Source organism: Lytechinus variegatus, chromosome 3, assembly GCF_018143015.1.
Source record: "Lytechinus variegatus isolate NC3 chromosome 3, Lvar_3.0, whole genome shotgun sequence".
NCBI lineage: Eukaryota > Metazoa > Echinodermata > Echinoidea > Temnopleuroida > Toxopneustidae > Lytechinus > Lytechinus variegatus.
Window position 1 is genome coordinate 27,591,595 of NC_054742.1, and position 22,815 is coordinate 27,614,409.

At 36.2% G+C, this 22,815-nt stretch overlaps 1 protein-coding gene across 3 annotated transcripts; it reads left to right on the forward strand.

Annotated features, from left to right (window-relative positions):
• Positions 1-1,001: 1,001 nt before the first annotated feature.
• Positions 1,002-22,227, forward strand: LOC121410676 (RNA polymerase-associated protein LEO1-like). 3 transcript variants are annotated; one of them, XM_041602912.1, is made up of 14 exons: positions 1,002-1,108; positions 10,171-10,410; positions 11,051-11,170; positions 14,083-14,520; positions 14,871-14,984; positions 15,338-15,444; positions 16,464-16,687; positions 17,218-17,308; positions 17,918-18,015; positions 18,314-18,448; positions 19,001-19,136; positions 20,420-20,612; positions 21,031-21,125; positions 21,678-22,227. In XM_041602912.1, the coding sequence occupies exons 1-14, from the start codon at positions 1,051-1,053 to the stop codon at positions 21,798-21,800; spliced, it is 2,172 nt and encodes a 723-aa protein (XP_041458846.1). In that variant the 5' UTR covers positions 1,002-1,050; the 3' UTR covers positions 21,801-22,227. The 3 variants fall into 3 exon arrangements, with proteins under 3 accessions (XP_041458846.1, XP_041458847.1, XP_041458848.1); XM_041602913.1 differs by having other exon boundaries at positions 14,089-14,520; XM_041602914.1 differs by having other exon boundaries at positions 14,092-14,520.
• Positions 22,228-22,815: the final 588 nt, after the last annotated feature.

The following is a 22,815-nucleotide window of genomic DNA, read 5'->3' on the forward strand; positions in this document are numbered from 1 at the left end:
GAAATTGTGTTTAAACTTGAAGAAATCTGTGAAGGGCCTGAAAGGTTCACTGAGAAACAAACCTACTTACTAGTATATTTAAAGGTATCTCCGATGATATCAGCACTCTGCCACCAAAATTTGTGTAAATAAATCAAATCATGAGTAAGCCTAAAAGTATAATGCGTGGCAAAATAGAAGTTTTATGAACCTAGCTTTTGATGATTTATTGTTTTCCCTAAAGTTTGACATCACATGCCTCTGATTAATGTGGAGCTACTCTCCGAGGCACTGAAAATAATCATCATACATCGATTTAAGTATTATGCGTCTGAAATCCTGCATAAATTTTTTTGGGGGACGGGGGGGGGGGTAATAATTTGCAAAAAAATCCACCGTGGATTTTTTTTTTGCAAATTATTACCCCCTTGAATTCAAACAGTATTTGAACTTGTCTAAATCGCCAGAAAATACATGGTTAGACAAATTTAAGCCTACGGTTGCATGAATACTTGCAGTCTATTTTCAGTCATTTTTACCAAAGATTGTGATTTTTCACAGAAAATATACCGAATACCAATGACCAAAAAGGGACCAAACATGCATGCCTGCTTTAGTTGGACTCAGTGGCCATGAAATCATTATATTTAGACATAAGCAAACTACAGATGAATTAATAATTACGGTTTTTTGTACAAAAATTGCGATTTGGCGGCAAATTTTACAAAAAAAAGACCCCAAAATGCTGTTTTTCAACCAAAAGCGTAATTTTAAATGACATAGTAAGTTATTTGATACATTGTATTTTTGTGCTCAGTGACCATGAAAACATAATCATAGATAGATTGCAAGTAATATTCAAAGATTTACAGATGAAAACACTCTGGGAGGAATTTGGCGGCCGTTTTAAAAAATCGCTCGGAACAAATATCAGACGTATTCTAAAACAAAAATACTCATTAGATTTGTGTTCAGCAGCCAAAATGGCAACAGAATCCACTCGTTGAAATTGAATTTCCCAAAAAGTGTGCGCCCTCTATCAGCGTAGGTGTAACATCACATTCGATCGTGATGGCAGATGCTGGAGACTTCGACAGAAGTGACGCGGAAAGCGATGGTGAAATTCGGGGTAGGTCATTTAGGTTTTCTCTATGTTTGTTTATCGAGAGCAATGGCAAAAGGTTGTTCTATATTTTCATGAAATATACATTTATTGTATTAATGATAAGTATCTGTTCTTTGTGAATTTCCCAAGCTGTCTAAGAAAAGTAGGCAAAGCTAAACTTCAGTCCCACATGTTTATTTCCGTGTCACTGTCAGTTCAAGATTGCAAAATATACGATTATGATACTGCTGGCTAGCGACCGACGGGTTTCCATTCTCAGCCGTTCTCTGATTTTTTCTCAGGCCAATTATACACCTATCAATTGTAAGACGCACCCCTTGACCCCCGGGGATGGTGCGTCACTTGTCAGATGTGAGTCGGATTTCCATGTACCATGACGCACCTGTGTGTCTCGACTGTGACGGACCTTTTCTTACGATGACTGTGCCTGGACGAAAAAATATGACGCACCAGTGCCAGATTTTGACTGACCATCGACTGTCTCCATGACGCACTCCGTCAAGTAAATCTCCGGCTCCGCGGGCCGGGCGCGGCACCAACGTGCCGCCGCTGTACTGTATACGATACGACATCCGCGTACATCTCTCGCGAAGGAACCTTGCAAAGTACTATGGAATAATAAATACCCATTCAGGGGGCGAATGCACGAGAGGTCTTTGAAAGGACCGTCTTTGGTATCGCCCATTTTATGAGGCGCATTTTTATCATGAACTACCGTATTTGCCGGCGTATAGGCAGCACTATCTTTTGATGAGAAAAAGAAGCAAAGTCGGGGTACGGCCTAAAGCGCGAACGCTGAATATGCGGTCAAAAACAGCACGTATGCGTACGTTTTGGACTACATACAGTGACGCTTCCATTGTAATGGTAGTTAAAACAGCGCAATTATAGGATGAAATAGTAAAAAGCACGACTTAACTAAGAAAACATTTCAGTACCGGTACGTGATAACTTACTTTTCAAATTAAATTCTATTTGGGACTAAATTTGTTTCCATAGAACGTAACAGAGCTCAGAGACCGTGCAACTCACTGACTCTGTCTGGGGCCGGCATTCCCGGCAATAGCATGTGTAATAAGTACGTTTGCAATATGTTGGTAGACTTTTGTCAACACAACCTAATTGTAATGAATGTCATTACTTTTCATGAAATTATGTGGAACATTGATTTAACACGTTATCATTTTTATCTTCCTTGCAGGAGCCAGGAAGATTAACAGCACCTCGCTCTAGATTTTTGAATTTATTTTTTACATCATCATCGATCGTAATGGAAAATAAAATGAAAATATTTACCTTTTGATCTTTTCTTTTGTTTTGCATCTCCAAGTCTCATCTCGGCCAATAAATAATAATAAAAACCTACCTTGCGATGTGTGCTGTGGTCTGCTGCGGGAAATGGCGGCAGTGGTGATGATTGGCTGGTTGGTTGTGAATACAAATTATTTTGGATGAATTATGTGATGATAATGGTGACAATAATGATATAAGTACGATTGTGTCAATGAATTGCCATAAAATGATAATTAAAGTTACAACATTGAGATGAGTGATTTAGATTTTTACTTGTTAGGCATTATGGATTATTATGATGGCGACGAGGATGATGATGATAGAGCACGTTTATGTTGACAATAGTAAATGATGATGCACGATTTGCGTGCGACGATAAAGATGACAAGGTGATACACGAAGTTTGCATGAAATTTGATATTCTATTGCAGGTGGAAAAATAGCGTAAGTATTAAAAAGAATCATGCCGCCTTCAATATTTTCCCGCTGAAAGAGACCGAGGGAACATGACAAGGTATGTCAATTAAAATTGCTTTGTGCGTGAATTAATAACGGTCTTTTTCAAGACCACAAACTTCCAAGAAAGATTCAGTGTTCATCTCCGGGGGGGGGGGGGCACTTCCATTCATGAGTGGATACCATGCGCGACCATGGGGTTTCGAAAAGCACCCTAAACACGTAATTTCCATATTCTGAAAATGCACCCCTTAACAAGTATTGGCGTGTGAAACCCTACCCTTAACAAGTATTGGAAAACGATACTCTTGGCAAATATTCCCTTAAACAATTAAGTACAGGAATGTTTTATTGTTACAGGTCCTTTGGTCGTCGGCTTTACCTAATTTGGTTTAGTACGACCCCACCTCCTACACCTCAGATCAGACTCTAAACACGAAGTGTTGGGGCAAAAAGGACATCCTTAAGGCAGCGCAGTGTCTGTGTGTTCCGTGTGTGTATGTGTGATGCGGAGCGTGCAGTACATGTGTTCAATGGACGTGAGGGCATAGAGTAGACACCCAGTCGTTTTCTTGATTTTAACTTTACAATAACAACGATCAGGGATGGGTTTATTTTGTTGCAGTGTGTGCATGTGAAGGATATTACAGCTCTTAATCAGCTGACTCTCTTTCCAAACTTAAAAGTGTAATGATAATTGCTACATTCCAATTATTTGATTTGTTTGTTTTAGAAAGGGTCTTTTATTTTTTACTCAGTCTATCAATCCTCTCATTGATTAAAGAGAGTCTTCACTTAATTGCGTTTCATTACATTAACAGCGGAATGTCCACTGTATAAAAAAAATGGAAACATGCCAGTCAATTGACCAGCATAATGTGGAAATGGAAACATGCCGGTCAATTGACCGATATAATATGAAAATGGAAACATGGCGGTCAGTTTACCATATATTTCACAGTATAATGAAAGTGGAAACATGCCGGTCAGTTTACCATATGTTTCAAAATGAAAATGGAAACATGCCGGTCAATTGGCTATATGTTTCAGTGTATAATGAAAGTGGAAACATGCCAGTCAATTGACCAATATGATATGAAAATGGAAACATGCCGGTCAGTTTACCATATGTTTCAGTGTATAATGAAAATGGAAACATGCCGGTCAATGAGTATAATATGAAAATGGAAACATGCCGTTCAATTGGCTATCATGTTTCAGTGTATAATGAAAATGGAAACATGCCGGTCAATGAGTATAATATGAAAATGGAAACATGCCGTTCAGTTGGCTATCATGTTTCAGTGTATAATGAAAATGGAAACTTGCCGGTCAATTGAGCAGTATAATATGAAAAATATATAATAGTATATAGTATAATGAAAATGGAAACATGCCGCTCAGTTCACCATATGTTTCAGTGTATAATGAAAATGAAAACATGCCGGTCAATTGACCGATATAATATGAAAATGGAAACATGCCGGTCAGTTTACCATATATTTCACTGTATAATGAAAATGGAAACATGCCGGTCAGTTTACCATATGTTTCAGTGTATAGTGAAAATGGGATCATGCCAGTCAATGGCGCGCAGTATACAACAGTATAATGAAAATGGAAACATGCCGGTCAAAACATGCCGGTCAATTTAAAAAAAAAACATGTATCAACTATACCATGAGGAAAAGTATGCTTGGAAAAATCATCACAGACTTACAGTATTTTGAAAGAAATAAATCCATACAAGTACAACTATACATGTATAACATATTCTCTGATAAAAAAAAAAATCAGGATATTCAAATGATGAATTGGGCATAATTGATAGCGGTATATAATTCATGGTCGGTGGCCATAGTTCAGTTAAAAAAACTGTTCCGTCTCAGCAGGCCCATACCCCGGCTTTAGCTGGGCTGCCTAGGTGCTCAAGCATTCAAGGAAGTAAGGGGAGTGAAGGGGGGGAGGGGGCATCATGCGCCCCAGCAGCCCTTTTTGCATGGGTTAAGAAGGTGTAATTTTATTTTCAGTAATACCAATTTGATAATAGAAAAATTATTGGGCTCATAATAAAATAACAAATACATATATTTGCATATTTTTCAACTGAAATCTGTAAAATCAGTGCACCAGCATGGCAGGGGCCGCGGAAGCGAGGGCCTGGGGGCTTGCAGCCCCGGCCCCCACTTTTTTTCCAAAACAGTGTACAAAAAGTTAAAAATGACCATAGGATTGTGATTTAATTTTTGCATGGTTAGCACCCCCCCCCACTTTTAAAACCGTTCCGCGGCCCCCACCTTTTTCCAAAACCGTGTACAAAAAATTAAAAATGGCCATAGGATTGTGATTAAATTTTTGCATGGTCAGCACCCCCCCCCCCTTGAAAACCGTGCCCCTATGCAGTTTCGATAGAAAAATCACTTTGGAAGTATAGTAATATAATGCATTGCCAGATCCAAATCTGTTAGTAATCTATATATGTCCCATTTTTGGTCCATGCGCAGGCTGGGAAAATTTATATCTCAATAGAATAAAATTCACAGAGCATAAAATGCTGAAAATTAGTTCAAAATTGGATAATAAATTACAAAATATTCTGCAGATGTAGGCTGGGTGGCTGATGATTTCACATCCCCACGTTTATTATATGAAATCCCGGGTATGAAATAAGGTTAGTAAAAACATTCTACCAAGAACTCAAACAACGGGATTGACTGATTAAGTGCATTATTTTGCCGCAACTTATTTCATTTTCATGCATTTACACATGAAAAAGTGAATTTACGATTTCATGTAATTTACACTGAAGAAAAAGGAACAAGTGGGGATACATGACAAACAGCCCACAAAACGTACCTAATATGAATATTCATGACGATGTGCATCAGTATACTGTTTTCACAAAATATTGATAAACTTTGAAATTCAATAACTTTGTTATATCTAGACACAAAAATTGATTTAAAAAAAAGGCATTAACATTCCGAATTAAACCTTTCTTTAAATATATATAGCTATAGGGAACTACACTTTATGTCATCATATCAAACTAAAACAACTTGAAATACAGCTGATATGCCTTCTCCACTACCCCCCCCCCCCCCCGAGCCCCGATAATACCCCAACACAATAATAGCGTGGTAATCCCTTGTACTCATGTCTCATGAGAATTAAAAAGGGGATTAGCATGGAAGTTCCTTTTGATATGGATAAGTCCCTTCAATAGTAAACTTGTCAGACATTAAGCATCCTGCCATATAAATCAACAAAATAAAATACATTATAATTACAACTATTAAATCATATGCTATAGGCAAACCAAACGCCCATACTCACTGACATTTTCTTTGCACTGAAACATGTCAATTGACCAGCATGTTTCCATTTTCATTATACACTGAAACATATGACCGGCATGTTTCCATTTTTATTTTACACTGAAACATATAGCCAATTGACCTGCATGTTTCCATTTTATACACTGAAACATATGGTAAACTGACCGGCATGTTTCCATTTTCATACTATATTGCTCAATTGACCGGCATGTTTCCATTTTCATTATACTGTTATATACTGCGCTGGTCGACTGGCATGTTTCCATTTTCATTATACACTGAAACATATAGCCAATTGACCGGCATGTTTCCATTTTCATTATACAGTGAAATATATGGTAAACTGACCGGCATGTTTCCATTTTCATATTATACTGCTCAATTGACCGGCATGTTTCCATTTTCATTATACACTGAAACATATAGCCAATTGAACGGCATGTTTCCATTTTCATTATGCACTGGTCAATTGACCGGCATGTTTCCATTTTCATTATACACTGAAACATATAGCCAATTGACCGGCATGTTTCCATTTTCATATTATATTGGTCAGTTGACCGGCATGTTTCCACTTTCATTATACAGTGAAATATATGGTATACTGACCGGCATGTTTCCATTTTCATATTATATTGGTCAGTTGACCGGCATGTTTCCATTTTCATTATACACTGTAACATATAGCCAATTGACCGGCATGTTTCCACTTTCATTATACAGTGAAATATATGGTATACTGACCGGCATGTTTCCATTTTCATATTATATCGGTCAATTGACCGGCATGTTTCCATTATACACTGAAACATATAGCCAATTGACCGGCATGTTTCCACTTTCATTATACAGTGAAATATATGGTAAACTGACCGGCATGTTTCCATTTTCATATTATACTGCTCAATTGACCGGCATGTTTCCATTTTCATTATACACTGAAACATATAGCCAATTGAACGGCATGTTTCCATTTTCATATTATATCGGTCAATTGACCGGCATGTTTCCATTTTCATTATGCACTGGTCAATTGACCGGCATGTTTCCATTTTCATTATACACTGAAACATATAGCCAATTGACCGGCATGTTTCCATTTTCATATTATATTGGTCAGTTGACCGGCATGTTTCCATTTTCATTATACACTGTAACATATAGCCAATTGACCGGCATGTTTCCATTTTCATTTTGAAACATATGGTAAACTGACCGGCATGTTTCCACTTTCATTATACTGTGAAATATATGGTAAACTGACCGCCATGTTTCCATTTTCATATTATATCGGTCAATTGACCGGCATGTTTCCATTTCCACATTATGCTGGTCAATTGACTGGCATGTTTCCATTTTCATTACAGTGGACATTCCGCTGTTAATGTAATGAAACGCAATTAAGTGAAGACTCTCTTTAATCAATGAGAGGATTGATAGACTGAGTAAAAAATAAAAGACCCTTTCTAAAACAAACAAATCAAATAATTGGAATGTAGCAATTATCATTACACTTTTAAGTTTGGAAAGAGAGTCAGCTGATTAAGAGCTGTAATATCCTTCACATGCACACACTGCAACAAAATAAACCCATCCCTGATCGTTGTTATTGTAAAGTTAAAATCAAGAAAACGACTGGGTGTCTACTCTATGCCCTCACGTCCATTGAACACATGTACTGCACGCTTCGCATCACACATACACACACGGAAGACACAGACACTGCGCTGCCTTAATTGACCAATCAGAGAACGGCTGAGAATGGAAACCCGTCGGTCGCTAGCCAGCAGTATTATGATGGGGTGATCATAATTTGCGCACATTTTAACATTTAAGTTGATTTTCAATAAAAAAAATCAACGCAAAATTAATCAAAATCATGATAAATACTAACCCAGGGAAACTGGACCCTCAGCTCAGCACAACGAACAATTGTCCATAGACTGTGTACAACGGATAGATCGTCTCCGCACAGCGATTCGAAGACCGCTGATTGGTCAATCGCGCAGATCACGTCATGACCACGTGGTCCCAAAAATAATTCCTTCGGACTGCGTGCGGAAGTATCGATAGCGATAACGATATCCGGTCACGTTGTGTACGCCGTAAATAGTTTTGGTTCGTGATCGGATCGCTCTGGTATCGATCGAAAATTATCGAAACTCTGCAATTTCATGCATATTCACGCGATGCTCCGAAACCCGGAAGCCAATTGACTTTGTGCACGTTGCGATAGACTCTACAAATTCCAACGAACACGATGGCATATAGATGCTAATTCGTAAGATTTTGACGGAAAAGCAAGAAGAAATCGAAATTTGCTTACCTGTGCAGTATCGGTGAGAAAATAGATCCTCCGAGAATACCTTTCATAATTCATATAAAATACGGGAAAGTGAAATTCTAGGTCGATTTTGGTACGAGGTGATAGAGAATTGCACACTTGTTTTGGTGGAATTCTGTGTGGGGAAATAAAAGGCTTGCACTGCGCATGCTTACTATATTTTCATTCATAAATTGGTTCTCGGCAGGGGCTGGATGACGTCATGTAATAAGCAAAAATGTACACGACCGCTGCGTTCACGCTCCGCTATCCGTTGTACACAATTGTTCGTTGTGCTCAGTCAAAAATAAGGAAAAGTTCTGTCTCGTTCCTGTATGTATTTCTTCTTTCAAATTAAAATTATGGCCGACCGAGAACAAACACGACTTTTTCCTTTTTTTGAATGACTCCTCTGTGAGGAGCTGTTGAAACATGTCACATTGTTAGATACTTGGATGCCAGAAAATGTGAATATGTCGCTAGATTTTAAGTTGTGCACTCAAAATAAAGAAAATTTGAGGCCAACTCGCCTATTGACTTTTTTGACACATGTCAGCACAAATCTAGTGCCATTGCCTACCCTTACTGGATCTAACGTCAATAATATTCATAGATTATGCCAAAAATATGCTTTTGAAGCAATGCATGGGCGTATGGGGGAGGGGGGGCTTGGAATTTTCACGACTAAGAAAAAAAAGAGAAAAGGAAGGACACAAGGGCGAAATATATTTTTTTTCCGAAGAACACGTTAAATCTATCACAAAATTGGATTTTACAAATAAAAATGTCAAAATGTATTTGCCCGCTCGCTTCGCTGTCTTGCAACTTATCAATTTTACGCGATATATCGAGACCCTCAAAATTTTTGGCTCATTACGCCACTAAAGCAAAGGTAGAAAACTCATACAATTAAAAGATTGGACACTTTGCCGACTTCGTGTAATACTTTGTATCGATATGCATGTGGACTGGGCTCAGGACTTATTGTACTGGAATGGCTAAGCAACCTGCAAGCGCATCACGCAAGGTTGTTACGTGACTAACTTCTGGTGCAAGTGCAGCAGTTCCCAGTCAAGCCTCTGCTTTTGCTGAGACAACGTTGTACCTAATTTTCCCCAGTTACCAATCGAGCTGCTCTGTTTTGTATAGCTTCAATTTCCTTTGTTAGTGTTTGCTTATGTGGGTCCCAGACAGTTGAGCAATAGTCAAGGGTTGATCTTACCATTTAATTGTCTTCTAAGCGATGTCTTTGATCTTCTTAGCACAGTCGAAGAGATTCCTGCATAAAAACCGAGAGATCTGTTGCATATACTGTGCTGATATGTGCATTCCAGGTCAGGTGATTTGAAATATTAAATATGTTTGAGACTATGGAAGAGGGGAATCATCAAGTGTGTACTGATATTTAACTGGATTTCTAGAGTGGGTTATGTGCACTACATGACATTTCTTAGCATTGAAATCCATCTGCCATTTTGTCTGCCAAACTGCAAATCTATCAAGGTCATTCTGCATCTTGTGTGCATCTTCCAAGCTAGACACTTGGTCATAGATTATGCAGTCATCAGCAAAGAAACGACTAGGCCCTAGACCAATTTTGGAAAAGTACAGTCGAAAGCCAAGGAATAAATTCCCTTGTTTGCATTGTTATTCAGGATCTGACAATGAAGAGGAGGAATTTGGGTCTGAAGATGAAGAACAGGTAGCCGCTGGGTCAGGCAGTGAAGGAGAGGTCCAATCTGAAGAGGATGAGGGACATGGGGAGATGGAAGAAGAAATGGAGGAAATAGAACATGAAGAAGAAGAAGTAGATGAAGGAGAGATATTGGAAGAGGAAGAAGAGATTCAATCTCCAGATGAAGCTCAGCAAGAACAAGAGGGAGAACAAGAAGAGTGTAAGTAGGCATTGTTATAAGTGCTTGTAATATGATTCTTTTTAAAGTACGAAATCACAGTTTGAAAAAAAAGTAATTGATTAGAGATGTTCCTGCCTATGAAAATATTCAAAAGTGATTTTTTTTAGGTTTTACTGCAGTCTGAGACATTCATTACAGTCTAGTAGTAGTAAATATTTTCTGTTGATGTAGATATAAAGACTCTCAAGCTTTATATTAATTAAAGTGCAGTTATCTTCCAACTGTGTGACTTTTTTTCTAGAATGCACATTTTTGCTCTCATTCCTTGAACAATATTAAAAGCTGATTTTTAACATACTTTGAAGGGGATAGATTTATTTCATTAAATAAGTTCAACAATTGAAATTGTTTTTTAAAAAAGGAAAATAATTATACACCAGCTTTGACAATTTTCATTATAATATGAAATAAATTGAGAGAACAATTTTTGTGAAGCTTAACCTAGTTTCCTGAGTTGTCCTATCCTTTTAACAGACACATTTTTTTACCTTAAACAACATTTAAAAAAGGGTAGGACAATCTGCAAGAATTTTTATTCAAGCTACTCAAGTTTTCTCAATTCATCTCACATGTATGAATTGCAAGTATTTGTCAATTATAGCTTGAAATTTATTCACAGATGAAGAATATGAATCAGAGCAAGAGGCTGTTTCAGAGCAAGAAGAAGCAGAGGGAGAAGAAGCAGGGGAAGAAGATGGCCACTATGAAGCTGAAGAACATGAGAGGGAAGAATATGAAGGTATTTGATAACTGGCTTATTCTTTGATTTGAATGTCATTTATTTTTATTATTTATTTTATGTAAAAGTCATTCACCCAACACAAAGTGGACCCTCATCTTATAACTCTGTTTTTTTTAAGTGTTCTCAATTCCTTTCCTTCACTGCTTCAATGATTTCATTTCCTTTCATGATGATTTATAGTTATATAGAATACAGAGTGTGACGTCATTAATTTTTGTATGTCAGCGTTTTTGATACCATATTTTGGTAGAGCATGATAAAAAAAAACACAGTCTAAATTTGATGAGAATCAGTCCATGGTGCCCCAAGATATGACCTCATGAATAAATAATTGGCCCATTGAAGTCAATGTATTATTTGGCTGGTTCTAAATGTTAGGAACCAGGGGCCCGTTTCTCAACACCATCATTAGTCTAACTTCTTGACTAAATCGGAGATAGTGAGCTACTTGTCCGTTAACCGTTTCACGAAGCCCTCTTTACCAAGATCGGGTACAACAACCTCACTAAATATTTATGACACCTCCGAACCTGTCATAACTTCTTTCTTGATGACGTAGTGGCATCATGTGGGTAGACTATGACATGCAAAAGTGCCGAGAAATTTGAAAATTATAATCTTACGTAATCAACCATAGAGGTTGAAATTACATCCCAAAACAAGTGGGATAATGCATTCAATGATCATTGTAATACAAAGTAACTATGAAAACTGTTGGTAAAATGCCACAAAACTATTCATTTTGAAATAGTAAAATAATTTAATCGATAAAAATTCTACCACGTCAGGCCATCCATAACTGGACTTGTATTTGTCGTTTTCAGACCCTATTGACATTTGGATAAATTCTAATCTCTAATTTATGCATAGAATTTGTCAAATCGTAAGATCGGTATCAAAGATTTATAAAATAAAATGTTAAACTATAGTTCGATGATGTTTGGAATCGTAAAACATTGAATAATTATCATAATTTTACAAATAAAACCATTATGGTTTACTTTCGTAAACTATTAAAATTGGATATTCCGGGGGTACCCATCTCAACGTCCACATGTGATTTTTTTAGTCATGAAATAAATTATTCATAATTCAATTTTTCAGCAATTGAATGCCCCAGTCTTCATGGTCTAAGTATGTATGATGCATAATTTACCTGTGCTATTATTTTTAAAAGATGTAATTCCCAATTCATCACAATATTTGCAATTTTGTCATAATTTTTCTTTTTGAAAATTATGCTATTTTGAGACTAAGGCTGCGTCTCGTCTGCTCTTTTTACTGATAGTATCGACATCAAGGTATTTTAGTTAGGAAGCCTTTCGTGAAACAGGTTTAGTGAGATTGGAACTAACTCCGTGGTTTGTGGATAAAGATATGACTAACTTGTCCAGGTGTTGAGAAACGGGCCCCAGGCCAATGATACATTGACTTCAATGGGGCTAATCATGAGGTCATATCTAAGGCCCCCATGGACCGATTCCCACCAAATTTTGTTAGTAAGTGTTTTTCATTATGCTCTACCAAAAATATGGTATAAAAAATGCAGAATTGGGGAAAAAATGTGACATCATTACTTTGGTACTCTATTAAAGGAGAATGAAACCTTTAGAACAAGATAGGTTATGCTTTATCAAGGACCAGTTATTTGGAACTCAATTACTTCTGACATTCAATCAAGCCCTTCGGTATCTGTTTTTAATAGGAAATACAAAACATTTTTATTATCTAAGTCTTAGATTTTTTTTTGGTTCCCTCCCCCCCATTCTCATTCAGTTAAGGTTTAGTTAGGTGTTTGTTTTTTTTTTTTCTCATTGAATTGGTGATTATATGATGCTTGCAATATTTCTTTAAGTACAATTTTTGTTATGGGTTGGCCTCACACAAGGTTTCTTCCTTTTTGGCCATTGCCTTCCTCACTTTCTTTAAATTTGATATTGTATTCACATTGACTATTTTTTTTAAATGTACATGTATTTTTATCTTGATCTCTTGAGGAGAAATAAATGAAACTTAAACTTAACAAAACAGAAAAATCAAAGAAACAGATCAACGAAAAATTGATAAAAATTAGACAATATTGAATATTGCAATCACTTATTGGCAATGTGACAAAGATGTGTGATGTCACTTGGGAACAACTCTCCCCATTACTTTAGTATATATTTCACTTATATTGCCTCTTTTATCACATCTATCTGTAGATCATGTGTTCTTTCTATAGGAGGGCATGTAATAAAGATTTTTGAAGAATATATCATGGATAAAGAGTTTGTATTAAGAAAAAACAAAGAGACAATTTAGGGGTATTTCATAGTCCATCAAAGGGAAAGTTGTTCACATGTGACATCACACATCCTTGTTGCATTGCCAATGGGAGGATCTCCATAGCATTAGTGATTGCAATGTTCAAAAGCTCATAACTTTCTCATTGTTTTCAAACTTTCGTTGATCTGTTTCTCTGATTTTTCTGTTTAGACACAAGCCTACTTATTCCAAAGGTTTCATTTCCCTTTAAAAATTTTGATTGATTGCAATGACTTTGTGATTCACATGTATGTCTACAAAGAAAGATGAATTAAAAATATCTTTTCTTACCTTATCATATTAGACTATAAAAAAAGATTTCCCCGTTATTCGGACTGCCTGTGTACATAGGACTCTTTATTATATTGTAAAGTTTGTTATCATGAATATCATTGTATAAAAAAGTTTTAGTTATGCTATCTCTGCTTAAGCCAAGTTTGTCCTAAGAACATTATGAAATATTGTAAACAAATTAAAGAAATAGACATTCATACATTCTTTCTATTAGGGGGGGGGTTAAATAAAATTTATATATATAACAGTTAGCGATACAGCCATTTAACAAATATTGTAATTTATTCCTCATTCCCTTGGAATTTTACCTTTAGAAGAAGAGCAGGAGGAAGGCGAGGTTCAGGAGGAGGAGGAAGAAGAAGGAGAATATGAAGAAATGGTGGATGGTGAAGGAGAGGAAGGAGAAGAGATGTTAGAAGAGGAGGAAGAGGCGGGAGAGGAGCATGAAGAAAGAGAAGAAGGGTCGGAACAGGAAGTTGAGGAACAGCAAGAAGAAGAAGAAGAGATGGAAGCTGAGGACAATGAAGGCAGGCAGTCTATGGATGAGGAAGCACACTTTCATGGAGAAGGTGAAGAGGAAGGTGTTCAGTCACAGGAGGTATCAGAGAAAGAAGAAGATGATGAAGATGAGGATAGACTAGTTATCAGTCAAGATGAAGAGGAAGAAGGTGATGGAGAAAGAGAGCAGGAGCACAGGGATGAAGAAGAAGAAGAAGAGACCACAAGGCAACAGGATTCAGATGATGGTAATATTTTGTACCTTGTTTCTCTTAATTTTTTTTTTCATTGTGTTTCACATAATTATCTAAATTCTTTTCATCCTTCTCATCATTTGATTGTGATTAGGGTTTTGGACATCAGTTTGAGTCAGGAAGCACTTGGTAGAGAGCGAATCTGTTTGAATGAAAATGTTCATTAATTAAAATGCCTTTATATAAGTACTATAATAATATTCATTACAGTATTCGTTTTGTTTAAAACAAACTTTGCATAAATTTCTTTACCCGATAACAAATGGTCACCTGTGGTGGTATTGAATTTACACAGTTTAGATGAGCATTCATCGATTGAAGTACTGTTTTAATCCTTGTTTTAGGGAGTGACAGTGATGACAACATAGGTAGGAAACCAAAGAAGAAGGTTGTGGTTGGCAGTGATGATGAAGATGCTGAACAAGCAAAGGATTCTGATGATGAAGATGCACCAGGTGGTATGTTATAATTTCGTCATTTCTGAATATACATTTCAGCCTTAATTGATTTTCAAGTGGAAATAAAAATATCAAAGATGTAAATTTTGTAAGTACAGTGGTGGCTTGTCAATTTCAGATACAATCCTACTAAAATGGTTACAATTTTGAAATTCCTGTCACTCGTGTGCTTTCTCAGTCAAAATTATCTTTCTTGCAACACCCAGTTGGTTTTTTACTGGTAATATATTTTTTGTGTAGCTGGTAAAGAGAAATTGACAAGATCTAGATATCCAGCCTAAAATCATAGTTCTTTTACCTACATTATATTGCAATTAATATCCTGATAATTTGATTTCTTTTATTGATAACAGTTGAAGCAACTCAAGAAGATTTATTTGGTGAGTTATCTGATGATGATGACGACAACCTTGATGATATTGTAGATCAGCTTGGGGATACGCAACGTGACTCTGATGATGTAAGTCTTCCTTCTTGTTTCTAATAGGAGCCAATTTCACATTAAAGACATGGTTAGCTCACTTCATAATCATGATGGTCCCAAATACTGAAGTCCTATAGTTGGATGAAGCTAATACAGATAAGATTTGGTATAACGCATGTTAAATGTTGGGAAGTTATTTTATTCTGTGAAATGTGCACAGTTTTCTAACAATTTTGCAACCAGGGTTGGATACTACATTTTCATGACTGAGCAAGAAAATTGTTCAAATAAGTTAGTTTGGACATTGGAACAGACATATTTTACTAAAGTTTAGTACTAAAGGTAAATGCCAGTCGTGGTAACGATATCAAAATCAGTTCGTACAGAATCCAATGAAATGACCACCAAAGTGTCTTTTTGTATAAATAAAACATATGTGACAAAGGATTCTAGAAGAAATTGTGTAATTGCTGAGAAATCAGCAAATAAGCACAGGATTCGGGTCAAGCGTCAGGCCGACATTCAAAGCAATAATAATACACTGTCCCACGTGCGCTTATCTGTGTTGGTGATCTTCTGTGTGAACATTTTTTAGTGTAGATTTCAAGATTTCACAAAGTTCAGTTTATGTAACTGAACCAGACCTAGATCCTCGATGATATACTGACAATTAAGCTTGGTTTTACAGACTTTCTCATGAAATCAGTGTTTACTGCAACTACTGGCATTTCTCTTTAAAAGGCAAAAAGGAAGACAATAGTAACACAAAAATAGGCTATCAAACTAAAAAAATGTTTTCAAGAGAATTACATTTCCAATGTCGATTTGCTGTAGAGCTAGTGTCTAATTTAAGAAGAGTCATCCCTTTCATCTTTTGTATTTGGTAATTCGAAAATATTACTACAAGGGGGACGGATATTTGTGATAATATGAAATTTTCTGTGAAAGTTTTATTTAGGTCATGTTGCAAATTTTTGAAAGTAGATTTCATAAATTTCACATCCTTCAATTATAGAGAATCATGATTGCTTTGGTTAATTTGATTCAACCATTAGGAAGAGAAAGAAAGAGATGAAGATGAAGAACACGAAGACCGGGTCATCCGTGGAGCAGACATCAACGAGGATGGTGATCTCATCCAGAGAGATGACGACGAGGAGAAAGAACCAGAGGAGATACCAGAGACGAGGATTGAGGTAGAGCTGCCCAAACTTGGAGTAGACCTGGGAGAAGAGTATCACTTTGCAAAGCTTCCTAACTTTCTCAGTGTGGAAACAAGGTAAACAGCATCTTTGGTTAAGTGATGAAGACTCGGGTCAAAGTCTTCATTTCATTAAGAGAACAACAGTACTCCCCTAAGATGGTTATAAAGCCCGGTTTGGAAATAATTGATCTTTGGATGTGGTAGAATGTGAGAAGGGAGTATCAGTTTGCAATGCTGCATTTTCAAAACAAGAAAAATACGGACCCGTTAGTATAGTGGTATTTTCTTTGATGGATGTTCAAGGTTTAAGTCAGAAGTGTGGTTGAACATTGGAAAGGTGTCCTTGCTCTATAAGCCACCAAAAATCTATTTAGAAACGTAGGAGGGAAAGTGTTGTGGTGGGGTAGTTTGGCCAATCAATGGGTAACATCCTAGGTTTAGGTTTGGACCATGGCCATTTGGAAATGACTTTAATTAGAATGAAGACTATTCTCAGGCTGTGTTATATTTCTTTTGATTTTTGTGTTGTTTGAGAGGAGTTAATTCAGAGTCTTGTGTCTCATCTGATTCTCTTTTCCTTTTTGTATTTCTGTCTCTCTCTCCAGACCATTTGACCCTCAGTTTTATGAGGATGAAGTCCATGCTGATGAAGATGAGGTTTTAGATGAAGAAGGAAGAACAAGGCTTAAACTTAAGGTATGACATTTGGTTTTTGTCTCGCCCACCAGAAGTGAAGGCGAAACTAAGTGATCCAAATGTTGTCCGTCCATCTGTAAAAAACAGTATGACACATCATTTTCCAACAATCAGTCACTTTTAAAACAAACTTGGGTTATAGGTGTACTTGGGAGACCTGCATGTTATGCTACAGTCGGAGGTCACATGGCAAGGTCAGAGGTCATTTGAAGTCAGCGTTAAAGTTTAGGACAAATATTATGCCATCCCAGGTATTTCACAATGAAGTTTAGATACAATTCTGTTGCATGCTGTCGCAAATCGTGATATTTCTGGTTGTGTAGGTTTAATAACTATCAATATTTCAGTGCAAAATAAATAATTGCACTCAAACTGCTTTGATTTCTCATCGTAATTACAAAAGAAAAGTATAAACAAAAATTGAAACTTCATGTGTATGCAATCTCTCCCTTATGACATATGTTATGCCATCCCAGTTATTTACAAATGACTTTTGATACAATTCTGTTGCATGCCATCGCAAATGCATTCCGTATTGCATGATAGGAAACTGGATTTTTATATATGGTTCATTTATTAATGTTTTTTAAAATATGTTTAAAAAATCAGGTGGAGAATACAATCAGATGGAGAAAAGTTTTTGATGAGGAAGGAAATGAGATTGGCAAAGAGAGCAATGCAAGAATAGTCAGGTGGTCTGATGGAAGGTAAGTAAACCTGTTTAGTTAACACTATCTATTAAATCACCTGTCCAAAGATACCACATTTTGCCACAAGTTGTAATAAATTATGTATTTTGAATATCTTTGGAAACATGGAAATATCTTGATATTTAAGAAATTGATTAGTAATAATAAATCATTTCTATTCTGTTTTGTTTTCTACCATAAAAAACAGTTATACCTTCAAAATAATACTGAAGTGAATTAAATTTACACTTGTCTTGAAGTCAAAGAAATCACTGAGCTTGTTTTGATAAATTGATTAAATATTTATCTTGGACAGTTTGTCTCTTCATCTTGGTCAAGAAGTATTTGATGTTTACAAGATGACCCAACAAGGCGACTTCAACCATTTCTTCATCCGTCAAGGCACTGGTCTTCAAGGACTAGCTGTATTCAGAACAAAGCTATCATTCAGGTAGATATGACAAAAATCTCTATGGGTAATTGCTACATTTCCATCAGAAAAGTATCACGATGCAGTCATTGGATATCAAGTAATCGTCATTTTGTTGCAGCCATAGATAAGACATTGCTACTTCCTGTTAGATAGCCATCTTTCGATGTTAGTCATTGTTTGAGTTTATTTTTCTCAATTTTCAACATGCAAACATTTCAGTTGGTGGGTGTGAAGGAATTAAACACAAAAGATGATAGACCAGTTCCAATAGAAGTATTGAATTTGAACAACATTCATTAAACAAAATTGAACTTGTTTTATTTTCGTTTGTGCACCCAATGCACTCTGTTAATCTGTGCATTAATACAAGGAAAGAATGTGAAATTTGCTTTCTTCTTTCAGCTTGGTCTATAAAGTCATTTCTTTTTTTCTATAAAACATTTTCCAGCTTCTATCATATTTCTATTGAAAATTGAAAGTATTGATTTATCCTATACATGTCTTGAATCTTCTTCTGACTGTGAAATTCAGTTTGATTATACTTCATTCCTCTTGTTTGTTGTTGTTTAGACCACACTCTACAGACAGTGCTACTCACAGGAAGATGACCCTATCCATGGCAGACCGATGCTCCAAGACTCAGAAGATCAAAGTGGTTCCCATTGCTGGTAAAGACCCAGAGGCACAGAGGGGTGAAATGATCAAGGTGAGTGCCTTCAGGGACTGACGTGACATGTGTTCCAGTGAGAACTACTCCTGTCTTAAAATCTCAGAAGATGTAGTGGTAGATTGAGGGTCTGAATGGGAATTGACCTAGACAATCGTGAGGATTAGGATTATATATTTTACAGGAATGCCACTTTTGTTTAACCCTAATTCTCCGGGGGAGGAGGGGGCATAATGCCCCCCCCCAACAATTTTCGCGATATATCCGCTGCGCAAAATTTTTTGACCTCGCCGCCCACAGACTTTACTTTCAAGTCTCACGCAAATTTTGAGACCAAAGTTCTTACGACATTACACAACATTATGTACGTGCATGTCAGACCCAAAATTGCTCATAAACGTGATTTCATGTACAAATCCAATGCAAATTGTGTATTTAGCCAAAATTCATAAATGTATCATTATTTCTACTTTTACTGATTAAACTTAATTAATTTTGCCTTGTTTATGATCAGAATTATGTCTGGAACGATTTCCACTGAAAAAACAATTAACAAAAAGTAAATAAAACAAAGAAATACATAAGAAATTAAAAAAAATAATAAAATACATAAGAGATCGGTCTTGGTACCAGAATTTTTTTCATTCACAATTGTTAGGAATGCTATAAAGAATATTTTCACCAAAAAATAGCATTCTAGGAGCTTTATTTAGTGAATCAGAGCAAAAAGTATGATTTCATGAATAAATTAGCATAATTAATTCATAAAAAATAGAAATATATGAATTCAGTGAAATTTATGAATTCAGTGAAATTGATCAATGCAACTGTGTAGATTACGTCATTCTCTACCATCATGCAAATTTTTGTTATCGTGCAATCCGCGGCCGAGATCTCAAGAGGGGGGCCATAATGGCCCCCCCCTGGGAATGACAAGAATCAAAATACCCCAGGAGATTTAGAATGGTTTGGTATTCATTGCGGCAGCTAATTTTAATGTAAGGAGACTTATCATGCACACATGTATAAAGAAATATGAAATGATTGTGATTCTATGTGATACATAAGAAAAGTGAAAGTGGGGATGTAACATCATCAGCCCACTTAATGAATATTCATGATGTTGTGCATATGACTGTTTCCACAAGATATTGCTAAGCTTTACAATTAAATAATCTTGTTATGTGTTATGAGATTTTGATGAAATTTTCAGCATTTTACTCAGTGAATTTTATACTCTATTTATTCAGATATAATTATTTTCAGCCCGAAGTACCCCTTTAAATCATTTCTTGCTCAAACTTTGTTGCGTGTTCCCACAGAGAGAGGAGGAGAGATTACGAGCATCACTGAGGAGACAGAATCAACAGAGAAGGATACGAGAGAGATCTCACCAGCGAGGTCTCAGTGCAGGCTACCTGGAGCCTGACAGAGAGGATGGTTTTGAGGAGGAAGATGATACAGCCATCAGTCTCTCAGCAATCAAAAAGAACTTCAAGAGCAGTCTCGCCAAAGGTAAGGAAAGGATCTACTTGATTTTAAGTAGAGCTGAATTTGAAAAATCATCCTATAATTTCTACTGCAAGGGTTTGAATGAAAGCTCTCATAGCAGTCGTTCTTCAAAGGATATTTTATTACCAAAAGAATTTAAATGGTCAAAGCCTTACAGCATACTTTAAAAAATGACAGAGGAAACAGTAGATAATAAACACCATAGATTTTCAGGGGGAAAAGTAACCAAACAGGAATAAAAAAATAGGCTTGCGAATGCAGGACTACTTGAATGAAGATGTATAAATATGACTAATCTAGTTACATCTGAATATATAGAAAAATAAAACTAATACCAAGATGAACCCCGGTCTACCATCAATTAGGAATCGAATAGAATGGTGATTATTTAGAGATGATATTTCTTGTATCATTTTATTAGTTCAAGACCATGGCCTGTATTCATCAGATGAAGAGGAGGTTGACAGAGCAGAGAAGCTTTCTAGGGTCAAGGCACTTTACAGTGACAGCGATGAGGTGAGTTGAGTCCACACAAAATCAAACCAGGCTGGTTTATCATGTAAAAAATGTTTGTTATTGTTTCCTTTAGTACTGTCTTTGAAATACTAACAAAATTAGAGTAACAAAGATGAAAATTGCACATTTGTTCCTAAAGATAAATGAACAATTCTAGTTATTAGTTACATGCACCTGATTTCTGCTCCTCTTTCCCATGTTGCTTATTTATTAAATTATTGTATTTTTGGAAACATTAATGAAGACACTTTTCACATTATTTGTGATTGTAACACATTGAATGATCTCTTTACGTCAAAGTACATTGGAAATTCTTGATGTATCGGAAAGAAATAACATGGTACAAATGCATGACTTTGATCACAAAAAACCAATTTTCTAAGAAAAATAAAACTAAAATTGAAGATACTCCTGCTATGGTCATTATTTTTTGTTTTGATATGAATAGTAGTTTCTATATTGCATATCCCATCAACCAGATAATGCATATATATATATTGTACTTTTTTTTTTTCTGACAAAAATAACAACTCAACCTTTATTTTTTTCCAGGATTCCGATGAAGGCAAGAAGCGAAAAATAGACGACTCTGAGGATGAGGACCGTGATGAGGGGTCATCAACAAAGAAGAAGAAAAGGGTAGCAGTATTATCAGATGACGATGATAGTGACTGAGATGCAGTGCATGAAATTAATTAGGATATAAGAACTAATTTTGTATACTTGAGCATTTCTCAGACAGCTTCTCCAGTTGTTTATTGGATTCCTGCTTTCATGGACCTCACTAAAAAAGGCGGGGTGTAATTCCCCTTCCAATCACTTGTAGTGTGACAACAGATTGAGATGCTCAGTTTTCATTTCAACCCTTCAGCCCAATGAATTTTATAACCATATCTTTTTCATCAAATTAATCTGATTATAACTATTGCTCATTTCATAGTACCATTATTTAATTTGTGTATTAAAGGGGAAGTCCAACTTGATTTAAGTTGTTTTTGATGACAGTTGGACAAAAAAAATCCATTGACAAATAAGAGTTTTTATTTTTGGAGATGCCACATGCAAGGACCTGCCCCAAAATGTTGTGTAATACAAATGTCATAATTTCCCGCTTTTTAATGTTGCAAGATGACTGAAAGTAAATTTTATTATAACCATGTATGACATGTGTCTGATGATACAGTGAGTGAACAGATGAATAGAATTTGATAGAATTACATTTTATGGCATTTATATCACAAGATATATGATGGAGCTGCTTACAGACACTACAAAATTAAACTAAAAAATCCATGTCTGAGGTATATGCCAAACTGGATTCTAATTTTTGCTTCCTATTTTAGATAAGGCTATGTGCTAAGACCGGCTGTATGCTCCACCCCCTGATAAACCATTTTGGATAAAAGAGGGCATCCTGACCTACAAGCTTTTAGACTGTGGGATGGACAAGGAAAATGTCTCTAGTTTTTCATTTCCGTGGGGCGGCAAATACAACCACGGTTCTTGGACATGAAAATATGTAAAATATTATGAGTGAATACATGCACAATGTTGCCATCGGTAAATTCTGCTCCTGACCTCAAAATTAAAATAATAATATGCAAAATCGTACCATTGATTCGACTGGAAATTCCGCCATTCACCCCGTGTGTTAAGGACTTCCGTGAACGCGCGCAAGCGTGCACAATGC